Below are 19,482 nucleotides of genomic sequence, written 5' to 3'. Positions count from 1 at the left end.
AACCTAACAAATGTGTTTGGTGTTTTTGTTTCGGCAGCTGTTTTCAGCATTGTGGCACTTTGGTAATGCTTTTGTTTTTTGTCATTTTCACTCAATACTGCTTTGCAACTTGCAGGTGCCCCCTGTTTTTAATTTACGTGTACGTATTTTTTTTCTGAATCATGCATACACTTGAAAATTACATTTGATCAAGATGCAAAACAACAACACTACGATACTAGTCGCATGAAACAAACTGCTCAGCTTCACTACCAGACACAAATCAGCCATACATACGGAAATGGAATAACGGGTAGAGATACATTTCCCACTTTGGTTAAAAACAAGCAGGGGTATGGGACTCACAAACATGAAACCATGAATTCAGGCTCACTCGTCTCTGGATAATATTCGTAAGGCATTCAGACACCAGATTTATCCTAATAAGGATGGATCCTGGTAGGAATATAAACGATTCCTGCTGCTGACCAGCAGGTCTTCATAATTTCCATTATACGGGATGTTTAGACGCTGCAATAGTATGACTACTTGGAGTCGAGCACAAGCAATCTTTGTAAAACAGGTAAGGCAAGGTGATACTACAGGATATTGTCCAGTAATACCTTTTGTGTCAGAGAGTTCTCAGAATATTTATTTTGGGCCTGTTAATCATAGTGGTGATTTTGATTTTCGACTTGATTTTCTCAATAACAAAACGTGGATGGATAGAACAATTCCTGATGGAATATTATGCATATAGCTGTAGCTCCGTGCCTCCAATGTTCTAACTATGTTGCATTTTGTAGATTACGATCTACAACTGATTGAATTTTCTTAAACCAGCATTAAATGATATACCCTTCTCACGTAGCTTGAGTTATGACGTGGTCATAATAATGTTAAAATGATTTATGATTTAGCGGGTATTTCTCTAGAAAGGATATAGACCAGTTTGGAAATCTGAAAGTGTGCAATGTTAAACAAGCAAAGCGCAACAGAAAAACCGTGAGATGTGCCCTAAATATTGTTATGTCTTGGTGTGTTGCTAAATCAGCAAATTTACAATATATGATCGTAGTGTTTGGCATTATTAAACGCCAGGTTTTTTCCACGTTTGTGGGTTTCAACAAAGTGTAGAGACAAACTCATTCTCGCTGTTACTGACAGGTGCAGAGTTACCTACAAAATAGAACCACATCCTCATTGACTGATTAGCGTTTATTGCTATGAACTAAAAATGATATTCTCAATATCATAAAAAATTATTACCATCAGAAATAGTATTCTAGTCAAACGACTCTCAGTTATACACGCCACTGATTTCGTTTGCAAATATGGGATCATTGAAGAAATTGGATGTCCTTTGTAAGGAATCCAGAGCTGACATCTGTGGTTTCCAGAACAGTGATTGGCCCATGTCAGGATGTACGCAATCCTAGCTGCTTTGGAATCGGTTTTCAGAATGTCCAAGATGTGGTCGTTCCAGATGTTAATTAGGTACCTAATCAACACCAACCTGCACGATGCCCGTTTCTGTCAGTGCTGGAATCTTATCCCTGGCCTCTGCCATGTCCACCAAATCATCCAAGGTTCGTTTCAAGTCAGAGACCGGAGGCTGGTTTGGATGCATATAGTAGAAGTCAGTGCCCATGATATCAACGAAGTCATCTCCTGGATACACTTTAAGGTAGTCATCTTTAGTTTTGAATTTACAGAATTTTGTGGACACCTCTTGTATCTCGTAAATATGTCACAATGTATTTGTATAGGTCTTTCAGATCATCCGCCGTATTCTGAGTCTGCTTAGAGAGTCCCCACCAAAACTATCCTCCGTTTAGTTCTTGAAGGGGTCGGAAGATAAATGGAATTAGTTTACCTCTGGAATCAGTTAAGTTGAGAGCCCAGTCAGAATTTTTTTCCAGTTCCTGTTTGTATTTCTGGTTATGGTCTCCTCCGGGGAGGATTCTTTTAACTGTGTGGAGAACATCCCCTGTATCCTTCTTCACACCCATGGGGACCCACCAGTGACGGGGTTGTTGAGATGCTGGGAAACTGTGATAATCTTGCATACGCAAGTTTGACCATGTAGGTCTTCGTCACGGTTTGGTCATCCAGAAATTGAGAAAAGTCTAAACTAGACACCGCTGGATATTGACCTGTTACACCTTTGGTGTCAGACAACTCATCGGGATAGCCAGACAGTGCTTGCTGCTCCTGAAATAAAGTACATGGTCTCTAGTCTTTGGCAAATATATATGGAACCAAACAAATCAACACTCGAGAAGGACATTTCACGGGAAATGTATTTCATTGAGACCCATAGGCGATAATTACATAACATCATGTGATCTGGGGTAGTTGTTTGTAAACTAGGGATAATGTAATGAGATCTTAAATGAGGTATGTTATCAAAACTACACAGAAATATTTGAAAAGTAAGACTGTTAACCGTGGACCATCCGAATAGAAATCAGAAATTTTGTATTTTTCTAATTCTCTCAAAAACAACACAGTTATATTGGCGTATATATGCATAAAAAATGCATTGCCTCAATTCCAAAATGGGAACACAGTTAATTGTAATGTATTGCTGGCGTAATGTCCTGGTGAACACAGTCAAAACTGATCTTGAGTAGCCCATACTTCTAACAGGTGACGGAATCAAGTGGCCAGTATCGCTGACTTGGTTGGCACCTGTTATCTTATTCCAATTCCGAAGATCGATGCTCAAGCTGCTGCTAACTAGGTTCTGTGACGCAGACACCAATATGTACAGACCGCCAGCATACAGTTGGAATATCGCATCGTAAAACTGATCTCGCTCACTCATAAACATTTCGAACACTTACCGAAAAGGTGTATCCTTGCACAATACCGTCGTGAGTCAGCGACTGAAACAGGCATTGAGGATGCTCTCCTTGAGCTCCCAGCATTGTATGAAAATGTTGGCCAAATTTAGAGGGGTTCCTAGCTAGGCTTTGGTGTTCTTGCACAGGGTTTTGTTCTCCGAAATAGCATGCTGATCAATTGGCTCACATTGTGTCGTTGTGAGAAGGACGAGAGCTATGACTGGAACGTTCCTGTTGAAGAATAACAGTATTTTGGCATAATGAAGGTGGTGTTTTACGTAGCATTTAAACTTAGTTTAGTTGTGAGTGTTTGATTGTTTTGAAGATCAACGATCAACGAGGTGGGGTGGAATGGGCTTAGCTTCGTGTTCCAGATTATTAAGTATATATAACCACGCACATAGATGTGTGTTTGTGTGTAAGTACCAGTCCCGACTTTGGCAGTAATTCATGTGCTTAAGTATCAGTTACAAGAACTGTTTGCACCATACGTTCCGTACGACTTTTGTTATTCGTAAACACATGCTCTATCATCGCATACAGATGCATGATGCTGTCTGCAAACAATTTAGATGTCGAAGAGGTGGGATGAAATGAGGCTTGACGTTGTGTTCCATGTTATTCCTCATATATAACGACATATAAGGACACATGTCTGTATTTTCTGTACTAGTTCAGATGGTCGTATAGTGAGACACCATGGAGCTAAAGCGTCCACTCATCATGTCGAAGACTTTCATCTGATTGATTGCTTTAAGCACATTTTATTCACAAATATATAAAGGGTTGGGCACAGGTTATCCAACTTAGAATACTCGCTCTCTTATAGTTATATATGTCCATTTTCAATTTGATACATCTTAGGGTGGAACAGAGAGAAATTATAAAAAAAGTTAAAGAGACGAAGGCATAGCATATGTGATCACTGAAATCCCAGTAACATTAATAACAATGAGTTTGGAGAGTCACGTTTTACAGTAATGTTCAAATTCAACAGCAGTGCCTCTCTTTGGATGTTGTACAACTACATTCTATTAGGGAGTGGGTGATATTTTCACAAGCATTGTCGCAGTGAAAAGAATCAGAATCTTTTATGCCGAAACGGTACAGTTTAGCGCACTAGTCGTGTATCTGGACTGTATGCATAATATCACATTTTCTAATTCCAAACGAGTAACATGATAAAGCTACAGATTGTTCGTACATACAGTATAACTTGAAGATTTGTAACGAAGGCCGATTTCTTTCGGTATCAAGAATGCTATTCCATAATGTTATTGTTGATTAAAAAAGAAGTCACAAGAATGTTCTTAGTATTCATATAACATTCTTAGTATTCCGAGGGTTATAATTAGATCCTCATCCCACATTATGTGGAGTTGTGTGTAGAAGCATACACAAGCATGCACACTTATTGTGAATGTTACATCTTCTTTTCCTTCGCTCATCCAATCTTTGCCATCCTGTCTCAGAATTTGTCGTGTGATATATTTAAGAACACCCTTCTAACTGAAATTTGTCTACATTTTCCTTCAGTATTACGGTACCACACACAAGCACACACGCACGCACGCACGCACACACACTTCACAAGCATGTTCAAAGTGTGGTCTGAAAAGCATTCTATGAACAACATGACGAGGTGACTCCTGGTAAGTCTGTGGTGCTGACAAACAGAGAAACATAATCAGGGCGAACCAATATTCTAGCTCACAGATTAATGTCATAACTACTGTGCGAAACACTGCACAGAAAATGTATGTGTTTTTGACTAACATCTCACCTTGGCCTTTCCATGTAAGAAACGACAGTTATTGCTTACATGTTGTAATGAGGTGCAGTAAAAAGACATTAATCTGTAAGTTACTTTTACTCTGTCTGTGAATATAATAAAAACCATTTTCTTAACGCAGGTTCATCCTTCCAATAGACAACTCTGATAAGATTAAATTTAGGGTGCCACCTAGATTTTTAAAACATATATCTGGGGGTCGGGTCATATGTCACGTCTATCAGGTCATCATATATATCGGGCCATCCCAGGTTCATGATGATGTTTCGTAGCTGGGTTGTATTGTCGTCCAAATGTCATCTTGTGAAATACTCATGATGCTCGTGTTGTTGATCACTGGATTGCCTGGTATGGACTCAATTATTTACAGACCCGTGGAATGTTGCTGAGTACCCCGTTAAACAACAATCACGGATAATCGTCACACAGGGACAGTTAGTTCACGATCTAACGACCTTCACTGACCCACCTTCCAATATTCTACGTTTGTTATCTGTAAGAAACGTTCACCACAAGTCATCTTCCTGAGAGATGGGAACATTTTGTGTTTGTACACATGGTCTGCATAAAAATAGTTTCAACTATCTCTGTGGATTCATGCTTATATGCTGGCAAGGTTAACAGAGATCGGAATGGCAATCAGGTACTAGCGTTACACTATTTGGGCTATACTTCACTTTAACTTCCATGGTCACTATTAATATTTTTGTTACATTTCGATTGCAGTGCAACTTGTTGGATATTGTTCCTTGGGTTTCTCGTCAGTGCCTCATGTATACCCACGGATCAGCATGCAACAGTAGAGACCCGGATTCTCCACCAGAACCTTCTGATGATGGCCAAACATCCCAACACCTTTATGTTTGGTCATGGCGGTGACACGTGGACTGGTTCATCCGGTGGCCACGCCCCTTACAACATCCTTACTAACACCAGTAATAAAGGCTGGTCATATACAGTATGTATCTGCTTAACGATGCTTTATGAGTTAATGTAATGTCATGTATAACGTTGAGCAACATGAAGAAAATCGGTTCCCAATGCTTTTCTTGCTCCCATGAACCTAGAGCTCACACTTTGTAAAGAAAGAGTAACAGTTATGTAGAGATTCCGGATTCTAATATAAATCCGAAGCTGACCATATTGATCGTGTGAGAAAGCCCAATGAAGCCGAATCGATGACACGATCTAGCGCTTATTCTTTCCAGACGTTCTTTGCTTGTAATATTCACTGGTTCAGAATGTGCATACACAGTCGTTGTCCTGTCCGTTTACATATTCGTGAGTGTGATGTTATACAACGAACATGATATACAAAGTGCGTGCACAATTGCTTAGAACATGACTACACTGTGAGTTGTTAACTGGTATCGAAGTTACCCTCGATGTTTGTCTATGTTCTGAACCCGGACATCAACGAAATGTGTTTGACATTCCCAGCGGTGTACATGAAATGTTACTCACTTTTAATCGGCTTACAGCCAATCAAAACGCGACATTTACGTGTGAAGTAATATAAGATAATATAAGATGTTCACTTGTCATGAGCGGGTTCCGAGGGACCAGTGAAGAACGTATGTATCCTACGGAACACCTCAATGTTAACTTTGAACTGTTAGAAACACAGGTATTGGATCACAATAAGGAGCACCAGAGTTAGGCAACAAAACAAACATGCTTACACGAAGTATCAAATGAATTCCCACAGTTAGGCATTTCAAGCGGGTAACATAGAATATCTTACTTGCTTGTAAGCAGGGTGCAGTGATTAACTCAGGCAGTAAGGTGTGTGAGATAAGATATATGATATCACTGTGTCGTACATAAGAACAGTTCATGGAACAATAAAAATTTCATTAAAGGAAGACATCACTGGTTGTGGGTTCCATCACAGGTCAATGTCCCTATTTTTCGGGATCTTTTAAGGGGTATGTAACGGCAGTCTCAGAAAATTCCAAGTTTAAGACGGCAGTTTATCAATAATTGAGATTGAGCCAAACATGAGGATCGGTCTAAGCTTTTGGGACACGACGACATGTGTTAACCATGTGTGTTTACATGTTTTTCACCGACCAAATCAATTAACAAAGTAGGAAATAAAGTAGTCCTACCTTTGTGAAACTAGTATACGATTCATTGACAGGTTGAACAGGCTTTGAAAGATTATCCTGATGAGCTGTCTGACGTAAAGAGCGTGACTGGTCAGTATGCAGCTGTAATCGACTTTGGGCTCTGGCAGTTGAGTAATGACAGAAGGATAATTCTGTCCCATCTTATCAAGAAGGCCCACATGCGAGGTTTGATTTCAACCCTGAGCCAGCATCTGTTCAATCCCGTCACTGGTGGAAGTCCATGGGTGGAAAACGACAACGGAACTGTCCTCCATACCGTGAGGCGTCTCTTACCAGGAGGAGACTTCAACTGGAAATACCAGAAGAACCTTGACACGATCGCCGAAATTGCTCACAACCTGACAGACGACAAAGGAAGACTTATCCCTGTTCTCTTCAGACCTCTTCATGAACTTAATGGAGACTGGTTTTATTGGGGATTGGGAAACAAGGTTCAAAATACGGAAGATGATCTCAAATCATTTTACCGATACATAGTTACGTATCTTCGTGATCGAAAGAACGTTCACAACTTCCTGTATGTCTTCAGTCCGGACAAGTTCAAGGACAAAGCAGATTACCTCAAAGTGTATCCCGGTGATGATTATGTTGATGTTATTGCCACGGATTTCTACTACAAGACGCCACAAAATAAAGCGAGTGACTTTCACACTGCTGTCAAACACGTTGTGGAGATTGCCGAGTCGAAGAACAAGATAGCTGCTGTGTCAGAGGCTGGGCTGTTCACAAATGGCATCGATACAGAGACTAACTTCTGGTATGATAAAATCCTCTCTGCGATAAGTGGTGACCCGGTTACTCGGCGCATAGCATATATCCTGACATGGGCAAATCAGTGCAACGACAATCATTGTTCAGTGTGGGTTCCTTATAAAGGTCATCCTGCTGAAAATGACTTCAGAAGATACTTCTTTAACGATCCCATGACCCTGTTTGGAAGTGACATCCCAAATATGTACATCACTAATGAAGTCATACAAATTATCTAATATGTAAATTATAATAGACTGTAATAAACAGTATTCCGGAAATAGTCTTGAAATCGTTTTGAGTTTTTAGTTTTGATTGTCTTTATGTTGCAACTGTAGCAACTTTTTATGTTGCAACTGTAGCAACTTTGACACTATAGATCATAGTGTCCTGCTACAGATCCTCAAAACAAGATATGGAATCTCTGGGACAGCCCTCCGGTGGATTGCGTCCCATCTCCATAAGAGATGCCAATGTGTGACCGCCAGAAACAAGACATAAGAGAGCGTCACAGTACCACACGATGTACCACCAGGCTCGGTATTGGGTCCACTATTGTTTGTCCTGTACTGTACACTGGTCCAATTGCTGACAGCTGTAAAATTCATATGTAGACGATAATCAACTCATCAAGGCAATTTGTTTGCAAAGATCCCACTGATGGAATGTCTGACTGTACAAGGCACATCTTGGATGACAAACCATATGCTGAAACTAAATGACACCAAGACCGAAGAACTTCTGATTGGATCCAAGCATCTGCTGTCGAAAATCCTTGCCAAAATCTGTGGCAATAGCTGATGTTGTCGTCCCTGTCTGTTCCACTGCAAACGATCTTTGTATAGTCCTCGACTCCTCACTTTCGATGGAAGCTCACGTCTCTCAGAACTCTGTCACTTTCACCTTCCTTCTTTCAGTAACATCCGTCCCTATCTCTCACTGGATGTTGCCCTTGATGTTGGTCAGGGCCCTCATAACTTTTGAGGAGAGGGCCCTGACCAAGACCAAGTCTTCCAAGACTTTATTGTTTGGTATTCATCAGAAACTGTGTAACAGACTCCAGTAAACCCAAAACACTTCCTCCTACATCATTTATTGTCTCCCTAAACGCTGCCATATCAAGCCACTACTGAAGGAACTTCCATGGTTGTCAATCAGAGAGAGGATCGAGCGCAAGATACTGTGTCTGACGTACAAAACATGGTCTTGCTCCCCAGTACTTGTCTAACATGTTACCACCATACTCAATTCACGCAATCTTCGTTCCAACAGTTAGGATCTGCCCACTGTGCAAAGTCCAAACTTAAAACAAATTTCTTCCAGCAGTACTTCCCTTCATCTGCTCTAGTACAATTCCTGTACATATGTGCATATTTGACTCTGTGGCGCCTTGCTGTCGAAGTCGGTTGGGCTCATATATAAATCAATTATTATTATTGTGATTGTCAAGGGTCACACGTCAGTTGGGGACAGCTCTGATTCCGATTCTATTTCCTCTGTAGACGTGTGAGCTAGGTCAAGCGCCACTGTTGGTGTATCTGTCCAGTCTCCATCCAATCATCCGCTGGGAAATGACTAAGACACAAGATTCCTGAGAACTATGCGATAGCTTGTTGATCCTGAGCCCCACTGAGTCACATTTAATGCGAAGGCATAAAACGTTATCGTAGCTGGTTTAATTGCTATTCTGTTCCACACACTGCAATGGCTTCTCAAAGACTTTTCATAAATGAGCGACTCTTGGCAGACTTGGTGAATGACTTCACCTAGTTTACTGTCATCGGTGAACCGTCACCAACATCAAAATCAGTATCAAATTTGAGAGTGAGTGATTGAGTTAAATTTTGAGTCATATCGGTAGTATTTCAGTCATATTGTCACTATATCAAGTAATATATTTATATTAAGTATTGAAAAATTATTAAAACCTGTCAGCAAAAGACAGTAAGAAACTGGAATATAACAGATGTAAATTTAAAAAACTCGTAATCAAACTTAAAATATTTTCACAATGCAAGACGACACAATATAACAATATGTTTTAGACTGACAACAACTGAAGTTAGATCACCACTTTATCAAACCCCTCTTTTCGAATCAGTAGCAATATATAAAATGTTAAGAGAAGATTAAGGGTGACAGGATCTATTATCTGACATGATTCTCAGGCGATCGTGGATAGAATCATCTACTGGAAAGGAATAGGAAAGGAATGGCATGGCAAAAGTATTGGTGGAAAGGGACTCAACAAGGAGAAAGTGTTCTTTCAGATTAGTATCTCCTTTGCCAAGGAGCTCGATGTCATCAATCTGAAGGAGACGATTAGGCGGAGTTTCTGTGCTGAGGAGGTCCGGGATGGTTACAGACTTCTCTATTGTGTTGAAAGCTTATAAACGAAACAGCAAAGGACTGAAGGAGTACCCTGAAATATTCCCCTTCTGACTGGAATAGTTTCTGAAGTCTGCACCTGCCCCTTGCTAGCACATCTCTACTTTAATCGAACAGAAACTCATTAAAGATTTAGCTAAATCAAGTAGTCACTCCGGGAGGTCAATACCCTGAATAGACTTCAGAATCCATTCGAGAGGGACGTAGTAGTATGCCTTGTTGTAGTCGGTGATACACTTTAACCTTTACCCAAATCATTTTTTGTACAAGAAGTTGATTCTTGTATCCCACCCACCCACATCTAAATTATGCCATTAGAAGAACAGTAAGATGACACGAGGTATGACAAACACCCTGTGAGGAATTCATTTCGGTTATTCAAACAAGTGATGGTGCGGAAGATTTGGGGATTAGAGAAGTTTCCTTTTTGGGATGGAGTATTGTGCGAGCTTGGCAGCACGATGGAGGAATATCACTCACGAGAGAATTTAAACAGTAAAGTAATGGTTTTTGGAAGGTGGGCGGTTTCCAGTACCAGTTTCGAATACCATCAGGCCTAGGTGCTGTATTAAATTTGGACTTTCTGAAAACACCTTTCAGGCAGTCTGGTGAGGGGTAACAGGCAAACGACCCAGCTATTATCTTATGCATCGCGTGATCGTAATCACGGACCCATGCTGCTTCAAGGTTACAGTCGCCGGGTGCAGACCACAGGTGTTTCCAAAACATTCCACTGCCATTCATGGAAGGTCGTTTATCATGTTCACATGACTTTTTGTCTTGAGTTGCCTGTAAACGTGTTTTTCATTGTTTAAAGAGTCTATTTTGTATTAAAATTTTTGTTCTTCTTTTCCCATTTTTTTTTTATTCCGAGCAAACCTATAATTTTGCCTTAAGGGAATCGACAGTTTGGAGAAGTATGTTTTCATTCGTTCCATATATTGTAGTTGTCTCAATTTTCTCGAAACTGATCATTGTCGTTTAGACACTGGGTTCTCTGCTTAGTGCAGCTGCGTCAATAACGAAGCAGCAGAAACAAAAAATAGAAAAAGGAATAACAAAAGCTGGGAAATAAATAGTAAAGAATTTAGACATCTCTAGGTGTGACGTTCCGTTCTGATTGCTAAACCACTAAACCATTAAAATCGTTTCTTTACGTGTTTAGCTACATTGTATTGTTTCAAATTGTCGAGTCATAGCTCGCCGTACATTCTAAAGTTGTCCATAATCATGGGAAGGTTTTGTTTTGGGAACATATGGTCGCCCTTTTCAGATAACACTGTCTATAAATGTAAGAAAAGACGTCTGTATGCCATGAAATCTCTACTATCACAATGGCACTAAGGTAAAGTGTTAACATTTCCCTGTAGATTTCATGCACTTTAACATGGGGTGACAAATGTCAAAATGGTTGATGCTGGATGAAAGGAGATAATTTGCCATGAACGTCTCTGTATCATGAATATACATTCTAAATGAAACATCTGTTTCCGTAGCTCTAACAAGAAAACCATTCTCACATCGGTTTAATGCAATTAATATTGTTTGGCACAGGTTTTATTCAGTATTATGTGTGATAGATTGCATAATTTGACAATGGTTATAATGTCAGTTGTTGATGTTTGATGAAAGGAGATTAATGAACTAGTGTATTTCTGTAAACAATAGTCGAAAGTCGAAAGGAATTTACCTTTTCTGTTGCTACGTCAACAGCAAACCGTTTCATTTTCACGTCGTGTTTAATGACACGTATTTGGTTTAGCATAGTTCTTATTAAATATTCTGTTTCTTTTGACTAAGAGGTTACCAAGATTCTTTTCACCAACGACTCCAAGCTGGATCTATTAGTGCTCAAGATATAACACAATGTTTCAAGTTTGGGGTTTTGTTGTTGTTTGCTCGATTTTTCATAGAAGAATCCTTTTTCAGGTTTTAGGGCACAGGGCCATAGAACATATATATTACTCCAAAATACAATGACTGGTGTGCAAGGCAAAGAAACGTAATCAGTATTGTTTTAGTAATTTAAAAGCATGACAAAACTATCTGACAGTTGGGTAACAGAATATTTACATTTAGAAGATATTAGATTACAAGAGTTTCCTGTGATGGATTAGCATAAAAATATCAGCAGTTTGTTTAATGTTTTATCATTATCAATCCGTAACGAGAATGTATTTCTACCGCAGCTATATATTCACTACATTGCTGCTCGCTACCATCCAGTATAGTTTATGTGTGCCAGTGGATCAACATGCTACACCAGAGACACGATATCTCTACAAGAATCTCATGACCATGGCCAGAAATCCGAATGCCATCATGTTTGGCCATTGCAGTGACACATGGAGCGGTGCATATGGCGGCCACGCCCCTTATGAAATCAAGACAAATACGACAAATATAGGTTGGAGATACACAGTAAGTATCTCTTTCATGTACTGCCCTTGATCAATTCAGTCATGTTTGTTTGTTAATTATTTTTTACCAGATACACGATCTACACAGTTTGGATAGTACTAGCCATAAAATTCATTTACCGAGTAATGTTGTGTTACCTCATGGTGATGAGTATTCAAATTATGACAGTGATCTATAGATAACCCGACACGGGGTCTGCCAAACCACTGGACAATAACTTCTAGTAATACACAGAAGAAATCAAATCGTACCTAATTCCTTATAGTATACTGTGGTGATTGTTTGAGTCTGGACAATCAAAAGATTGATTTCATGAACATCAACCCACAACCACAACCACAACTCCAGTGGATGTTGGAATCATTGAGGATCCATTCTCAGGTGGAAACCTCACAACAGATACCAAATTGAAATTGACGCTAAGCAATTATTGTGAGTGAGTGAGTTAGGTGAGTTTTACGCCGCTTTTAAAAATATTGTCATGGCAGAGGACACCAGAAATAGGCTTCACACACTGTACCCATATGGGGAATCGAAGCCAGGCCTTTGGTGTGACGAGCAAACTTGTTAACTACTGAACATCATTGTGTTGTATATAAATATGTTTATGATCTTTACAAAAGAAAAAATGGTACTCGTAATTACAAACTTTATAAGCATTCTGAGATTAAGCAACTACTAGTATTCGTGTTATGGTGATTGAAAGACAGATGAATTAAGTCATAAAATATACGTTCACGGAGAAAGTAACAATTTCACGTCGTGTCATCTAAACTGGCAACCATTGTCTCATTTACTCCAGGTTGATCAAGCTTTGAAAGATTACCCTGATGAGCTGTCTGACGTGAAGAGCGTGACTGGTCAGTATGCAGCTGTAATTGACCTCGGGCTGTGGCAGCTGAGTAGAGACAGAAAAATAGTTGTGTCCCATCTTGCCAAGAAGGCTCACAAGCGAGGTGTGATTTCCACCCTGAGCCAGCATCTGTTCAATCCCGTCACTGGTGGAAGTCCATGGGTGGAAAACGACAACGGAACTGTCCTCCATACCGTGAGGCGTCTCTTACCAGGAGGAGACTTCAACTGGAAGTACCAGAAGAACCTTGACACGATCGCCGAAATTGCTCACAACCTGACAGATGATAAAGGAAAACTTATCCCTGTTCTCTTCAGACCTCTTCATGAACTTAATGGAAACTGGTTTTATTGGGGATTGGGAAACAAGGTTCAAAATACGGAAGATGATCTCAAATCGTTTTACCGATACATAGTTACGTATCTTCGTGATCGAAAGAACGTTCACAACTTTCTGTATGTCTTTAGCCCTGACAAGTTTAAGGACAAAGCAGATTACCTCAAAGTGTACCCCGGTGATGATTATGTTGATGTTATTGCCACGGATTTCTATTACACGACGCCACAAGTTAAGGCGAGTGACTTTCACACTGCTGTCAAACACGTTGTGGAGATAGCAGAGTCGAAGAACAAGATAGCTGCTGTGTCAGAGGCTGGGCTGTTTAATAATGACATTGACACAAAGACGAATTTCTGGAACGATAAGATCCTTGATGTCATTAAGCCTGACCCGACTAGCCGTCGTATTGCGTACATTCTCTCATGGGCAAATCATTGTAACAACAATAATTGCGAATTGTGGGTTCCTTACAAAGGTCATCCTGCTGAAGCCGATTTCAGGAACAACTTCTTCAACGATCCAATTACCATGTTTGCGGATGATATTCCAGATATGTTTAAATAAACATTCTACATATATATATAGAAGTCACAGGATCGTCAGTCTGAAAATACATATGCCTCCATGCAAATTTTATGAAACATCTAACATCATGATCGGATAGATTTCCTCATAATTCTGGATACAATGTATAGTTAATGAATAGCTTTTTTGTTTTGATCAGTTGTGTGTAGCTTTTGTTGAATATCGTTTCGGCGATTTGTATCTTATACCTTTATGTACCCGAACACGACAAATCATGTTTGTTCTTCTGAACGAATCGGCCTTGAAACAGAGCAACCTCAAACTGCCTCAGCACAAATGTTCAGTCAAACCACGATCATCCGATGTTTACCAGAACATGTCAGTGATGACTATGTCATCGGACCCTGGTGACCAGTCTGTTCTTAAAATAGGGACCCGTGAAGGTCCCGGGGTAGAATAGGCCTTCAGCAACCTAAAAGGCGACTATTCTTGTCGTAAGAGGCGACTAACGGGATCGGGTGGTCAGGCTCACTGACTTGGTTGACACATGTCATCGGTTCCCAAATGCGTAGATCGACGCTCATGCTGTTGATCACTGGATTGTCTGGTCCAGACTCGATTATTTACAGACCATCGCCCTGGAGGGGTGATCTACCTTCAGTTGTTGGCGATCCCTAGCCTGTTATTTTATTGTTGTATCGCCTTAATTTGAAACCATACTTCCACGAAACACTCAAGTTGAAGTGCATGCAATGTGTAGTGGGTGAATTAAAGTCATTTTGTTAATATTTCAACCATATCATGACTACATTAAGTTATACATCAAGACTATTGTTACACCGACACTTAGATTTGTATAATTACAAGCAAATTATACAATTCAACGAAGGACAGTACGACAACTAGATTGTCACGGAGAGAAATTTAAAACTAGTCATTAAATTTAAAATATTTTAAATGTATGGCAATGCAAGATAACGAAGGTTAAAAATTACCAACAACAGCAGGTTCAGTGTGTGGAATAAACTCGTAAACAGATTCAAATTGCCTACATTCAAAACCATAAGAGATATTAGTTCTGATGTCACTCAGTATCTTAAATTGTGTCGCCCTTGCTTGCTTATTTTCTTATAATTAACAAGTTAATATGTTATCTGTCAGTGAGTGTGCAAGTGTCGTGTGTATTATGCAGTTCGATGGTTAAATTCAATGAAGTCAGTTTAAGTTATTGCGGAAAACATTTCATGACGTTTCACACACATGTGACGACCTTTTTGTTAAAGGTGAAAGTCACATTCCGTGTACATATATTTAAAGCACTATGAAACAAAATGCAAATGTTATATGGAGCAAAACCGATATTATATCGTAGTTAAGCATCCCTGACATATGTCACGACTGAATGAGCCTCGATCGTAACCCGGCACCCGTGGCGAGCCACCTCCTCGTGGTGGGTGCTGGGTAACGCCAAGAGCTCGCCGACACCCCCGTTGTGGACCCGGGGGGATATTTGGTCCACCAACCCGTTTGCCGTGGGTTGCGGCCCGTGTCGGTGGAGGAGGGGATCCTGGTGGTTGAGGGCAATGGGAGCAGGACTAGTGTTCCTGTTGCTCAACACACCACTTCGGCCCTGACTTCACCTAGACGGGAGGTTGAATAGGCCCGGTTCAACCAATCGGCTGGTCATGCCAAGCCCTGAGCATTGTCATTGTTTTTGCTCAAATTTGACTTTTTCAAATGTTTGTAAATGGGCCTTTGTCATATAGCTTGTAGACCAGTAATATCTATTGATATATTGATGCCACATTAACCAAACTGTTATTCCCTAGAGTCTAATGCCCAGAAGGCGATGGCTCATGGGTCAATCTGGTGGATTTATTGATCTTGAATTGATACTTCTGCTGGAGTATATCATCCCAGTATCCTTGGTGCTGTCAGTAGGAAACCCACTGGCATATAGCATTGTCTTTATGATACTCCGTGGTGGGGGGGAGCCGGGATGATGAAGTTCTATGACTTTACCATGATACCCCCAAAACAACTCAAACGTACTTTAGAGGATAGTTCATCTTCTGATGATGACACAGTCTCCAAAGGCAAATCTGACCATTGGTCTCGTTATTTAGTGATTTCTTCTTCAGATGATGGTCCGTTGAAACTGAATCCGTTTGCCCTGTCAAAAGCGATTTATGGCATTGCTGGTGACGTTGTGTCAATGAATAAGATGCGATCTGGTCTTATATTACTTGAATGCAAATCAGCGTTTCAGTCATCTACACTCTTAACTGTTAAGCATCTCGTGTCCGTACCTGTTACTGTGTCTCCACACAAAACTCTCAACAGTTCTAAAGGCATTGTCAGAGACCGAGAACGTTGTCTGCTAGACATGTCTGAAGATGAGATAGCGTTTGAACTAAAAGACCAGGGTGTAACAGGTGTAAAACGTTTTACAAGTCGGCAAAATGGTCAGAGTGTAAACTTAAACACGTATCTGCTCAACTTTTCTGTTCCTGTTCCACCGTCATCCATCAAAGCAGGGTACTGCAATATCAATGTTGATAAGTACATACCGAACCCGCGTCGGTGTTACTCATGTCAAAAGTTTGGTCATGGTGCTAAATCTTGTACCAACAGCAAGAAATGTCATCGCTGTGGAGAACTTGCTCATGACACGTTAGATTGTCCAAACAACCCTAAATGCGTTAATTGCTCTGGCGATCATGCTGCCTCATCAAAATCTTGCCCTGTCTGGCAACAACAACATCAGATAGTGAAACTTAAACATGAAAGAAACATTACTTTCGCAGAGGCTAAACGTTTGGTTGCACATGACAACACTCCAGTTGCAACTGTGTCATACTCTGCAGCTGTTACCCGTCAACGTACTAAGACTGTTAAATCAGTTGAATGCCAGACTGAAATCACTTGGGTGAATACTGAGACTTATTCTACGTGGGAAATGCAAACTGTTGCTTCCACGCAAACAGCATCACAATCCCGTCCACAATCTCGTTCACCATCACCTGTTATCGTGAATGCTAGCAAGACAGTGAACTATTCAAAAAAGTCAGATCGGGTTCCAAAGAGTCAACGGAATCCGGTACAAATATTTAATAAATATCAACTTCTGGAAGATATGGATGTCACTCCTCACCACCGTGTGCGCCAAAAAAGTCATTCGCCACGGTCCAGGAACAGATCGCCCGTGTTACCACCTAATGCAACATGAATAATACACTTATCCAGTGGAACTGCAGAGGCCTTAGGACCAACTTAAATGAAATACAATTATTAGTACAAGATTTTCAACCATCAGTTTTCTGTCTCCAGGAAACATATCTTAAGCAGACTGATAAATTTGACTTACGTCAGTACAGCTCTCACCATTCCTTTTCTCCTCCGGGTGACAAAGCCACTGGAGGCTCCTCTATCTTGGTGAGGCAGGGTATAATACACAGCCCTGTGGATCTCACTACTAACCTTCAAGCTGTTGCAGTTCGGATTTCGTTACACATTGCGTTTACTTTATGCTCTTTGTATATCCCTCCATCTTCAAACCTCCAGAAATCTGACCTTCAAGCTCTGTATGATCAGCTTCCTCATCCCTGCATACTCATGGGTGATTTGAATGGACATAATCCTTTATGGGGGAGTAATGTTATCAATACCAAGGGGAAAATAATAGAAGATTTTATTTCTGACAACAGTCTCTGTATATTTAATGATGGTACACACACATATCTTCTGAATGAATTTTCATGGTCAGTTCATGATGATTTATGTGGAAGTGACCATTTCCCAACACTTCTCTCAGTCAATAACCCGTCTGATGTTCCACCCTCATCAAGGTGGAATTTTTCAAAGGCTAACTGGTCTAAATTCACATCATTGTGTACTGAGAAACTCAAACATGAAACGTTCCAGAATATTGCTGACCCCATTCAATTGTTTTCAGATACACTGCATACTATAACTACCGAAACAATTCCTAAGTCCTCTGTGCATCCACACATTCGTAAGCCATGGTTTGATGGCGATTGCAAACAGGTTAGGAAAAACAGGAAGAAGGCGGAAAAATATTTTCGCAAACATCCAACTGTACATAATTTGAATAATGTTAAAGTAACCAGAGCTAAAGCTCGACGAACATTCAAGCAAAATAAACGGAAGTCATGGAGAGCCTATGTCTCCAAGATTAACTCCCGCACACCTATATCAAAGGTGTGGAATATGGTACAAAGGATCAAGGGCAAGGGTTCCAAAACAAGCGTTAAACACCTTAAAGACGGAGATCACATTTTGGAAGATGCTTCAGATATTGCAAACAAACTTGGTGAAACATTAGCTAAACATTCGTCTTCATCAAACTATCTTCCTGAATTCCAGAGGTACCAGAAGTTAGAAGAAAAGAAAATCGTTAATGTCACCTCTGACAATGGTGAAGACTACAACGAAGTATTTTCCTTACATGAACTACAAACTGCTCTAGTGCAAGCTCATGATACAGCAACAGGGACTGATAATATTCACTATCAGTTCTTGAAGCATTTGCCTGATTCATGTCTGGAGGTACTTTTAGACATATTTGATGAAATTTGGACTTCAGGAACATTCCCTCCCTCTTGGCGGAATGCTATTGTGGTTCCTATACCTAAGCCTGGTAAAGACCATTCAGATGCATCTAATTATCGACCTATATCATTAACTAGCTGCGTTTGCAAGACTATGGAACGAATGGTAAATAATCGTTTAGTGTGGTATTTGGAGACCAATAATCTGATTTCTAACATTCAGTGTGGTTTCCGTAAAACAGAAGCACTATTGGCCATTTGGTTCGATTGGAATCTTTCATTAAGAATTCTATTGTTAATAACCAGCATGCTGTATCTATATTTTTCGACCTTGAAAAGGCTTATGATACTACATGGAAACATGGTATTTTAAAAGATTTACATGAATTTGGTTTACGAGGTCGTTTGCCTCATTTTATATCACAGTTTTTAACGGGCAGACAGTTTCAAGTCCGAGTAGGGTCTACCCTCTCTGATCATTACCAACAGGACCAGGGTGTTCCACAAGGCAGTATTTTGTCTGTGACTTTATTTAGTATTAAAATAAATAGTCTTTCAAAGGTTTTAACAGATTCAATCAATGGTTCTCTTTTCGTGGATGACTTTAATATTTCTTGTCGTGGCAAAACATGCGAACCATTGAGAGACAGTTACAAATCTGTCTCAACAAAATTCATAAATGGTGCCTTGAGAACGGGTTTAAATTTTCTCAATCTAAAACCAACTGCATTCACTTCTGCAGAAAATACAAACCTCATAAAGACCCTGACTTATTTTTAAATGGTGCACCCATCAAAGTTGTCAAGGAAGCTAAGTTCCTTGGTCTCATCTTTGACTCACACTTAACCTTTCTGCCACATATTAAATACCTAAAAACCAAATG

At 40.1% G+C, this 19,482-nt stretch overlaps 2 protein-coding genes and 1 pseudogene across 2 annotated transcripts; 2 read left to right on the top strand and 1 right to left on the bottom strand.

Annotated features, from left to right (window-relative positions):
* Positions 1-414: 414 nt before the first annotated feature.
* LOC137274397 (mannan endo-1,4-beta-mannosidase-like) lies at positions 415-4,625 on the bottom strand (annotated as a pseudogene).
* Positions 4,626-5,209: 584 nt separating this feature from the next.
* Positions 5,210-7,794, top strand: LOC137281840 (mannan endo-1,4-beta-mannosidase-like). Its single transcript, XM_067813483.1, has 3 exons — positions 5,210-5,263; positions 5,347-5,578; positions 6,764-7,794. Exons 1-3 carry the CDS (start codon positions 5,226-5,228, stop codon positions 7,739-7,741), a joined length of 1,248 nt encoding a protein of 415 aa, XP_067669584.1. The 5' UTR covers positions 5,210-5,225; the 3' UTR covers positions 7,742-7,794.
* A 3,398-nt stretch (positions 7,795-11,192) lies between these two features.
* Positions 11,193-14,223, top strand: LOC137281834 (mannan endo-1,4-beta-mannosidase-like). Its single transcript, XM_067813470.1, has 3 exons — positions 11,193-11,235; positions 12,080-12,311; positions 13,114-14,223. Exons 1-3 carry the CDS (start codon positions 11,225-11,227, stop codon positions 14,065-14,067), a joined length of 1,197 nt encoding a protein of 398 aa, XP_067669571.1. The 5' UTR covers positions 11,193-11,224; the 3' UTR covers positions 14,068-14,223.
* The last annotated feature ends 5,259 nt before the right edge of the window (positions 14,224-19,482 follow it).

Source organism: Haliotis asinina, chromosome 1 (assembly GCF_037392515.1).
Source record: "Haliotis asinina isolate JCU_RB_2024 chromosome 1, JCU_Hal_asi_v2, whole genome shotgun sequence".
Taxonomy (NCBI): domain Eukaryota; kingdom Metazoa; phylum Mollusca; class Gastropoda; order Lepetellida; family Haliotidae; genus Haliotis; species Haliotis asinina.
The sequence above is the reverse complement of the archived record's forward strand: the minus strand, read 5'-3'. Positions and strand labels throughout refer to the sequence as shown.

What these genes read in the sequence shown, in the direction of transcription:
- LOC137281840 (XM_067813483.1), top strand. Translation starts at nt 5,226, where the DNA reads ATGCTGGCAAGGTTAACAGAGATCGGAATGGCAATCAG. An exon ending in GAGATCGGAATGGCAATCAG is followed by an intron (nt 5,264 to 5,346) that starts GTACTAGCGTTA and finishes TTTCGATTGCAG; the next exon opens with TGCAACTTGTTGGATATTGT. An exon ending in ATAAAGGCTGGTCATATACA is followed by an intron (nt 5,579 to 6,763) that starts GTATGTATCTGC and finishes ATTCATTGACAG; the next exon opens with GTTGAACAGGCTTTGAAAGA.
- LOC137281834 (XM_067813470.1), top strand. An exon ending in ATATAGGTTGGAGATACACA is followed by an intron (nt 12,312 to 13,113) that starts GTAAGTATCTCT and finishes CATTTACTCCAG; the next exon opens with GTTGATCAAGCTTTGAAAGA.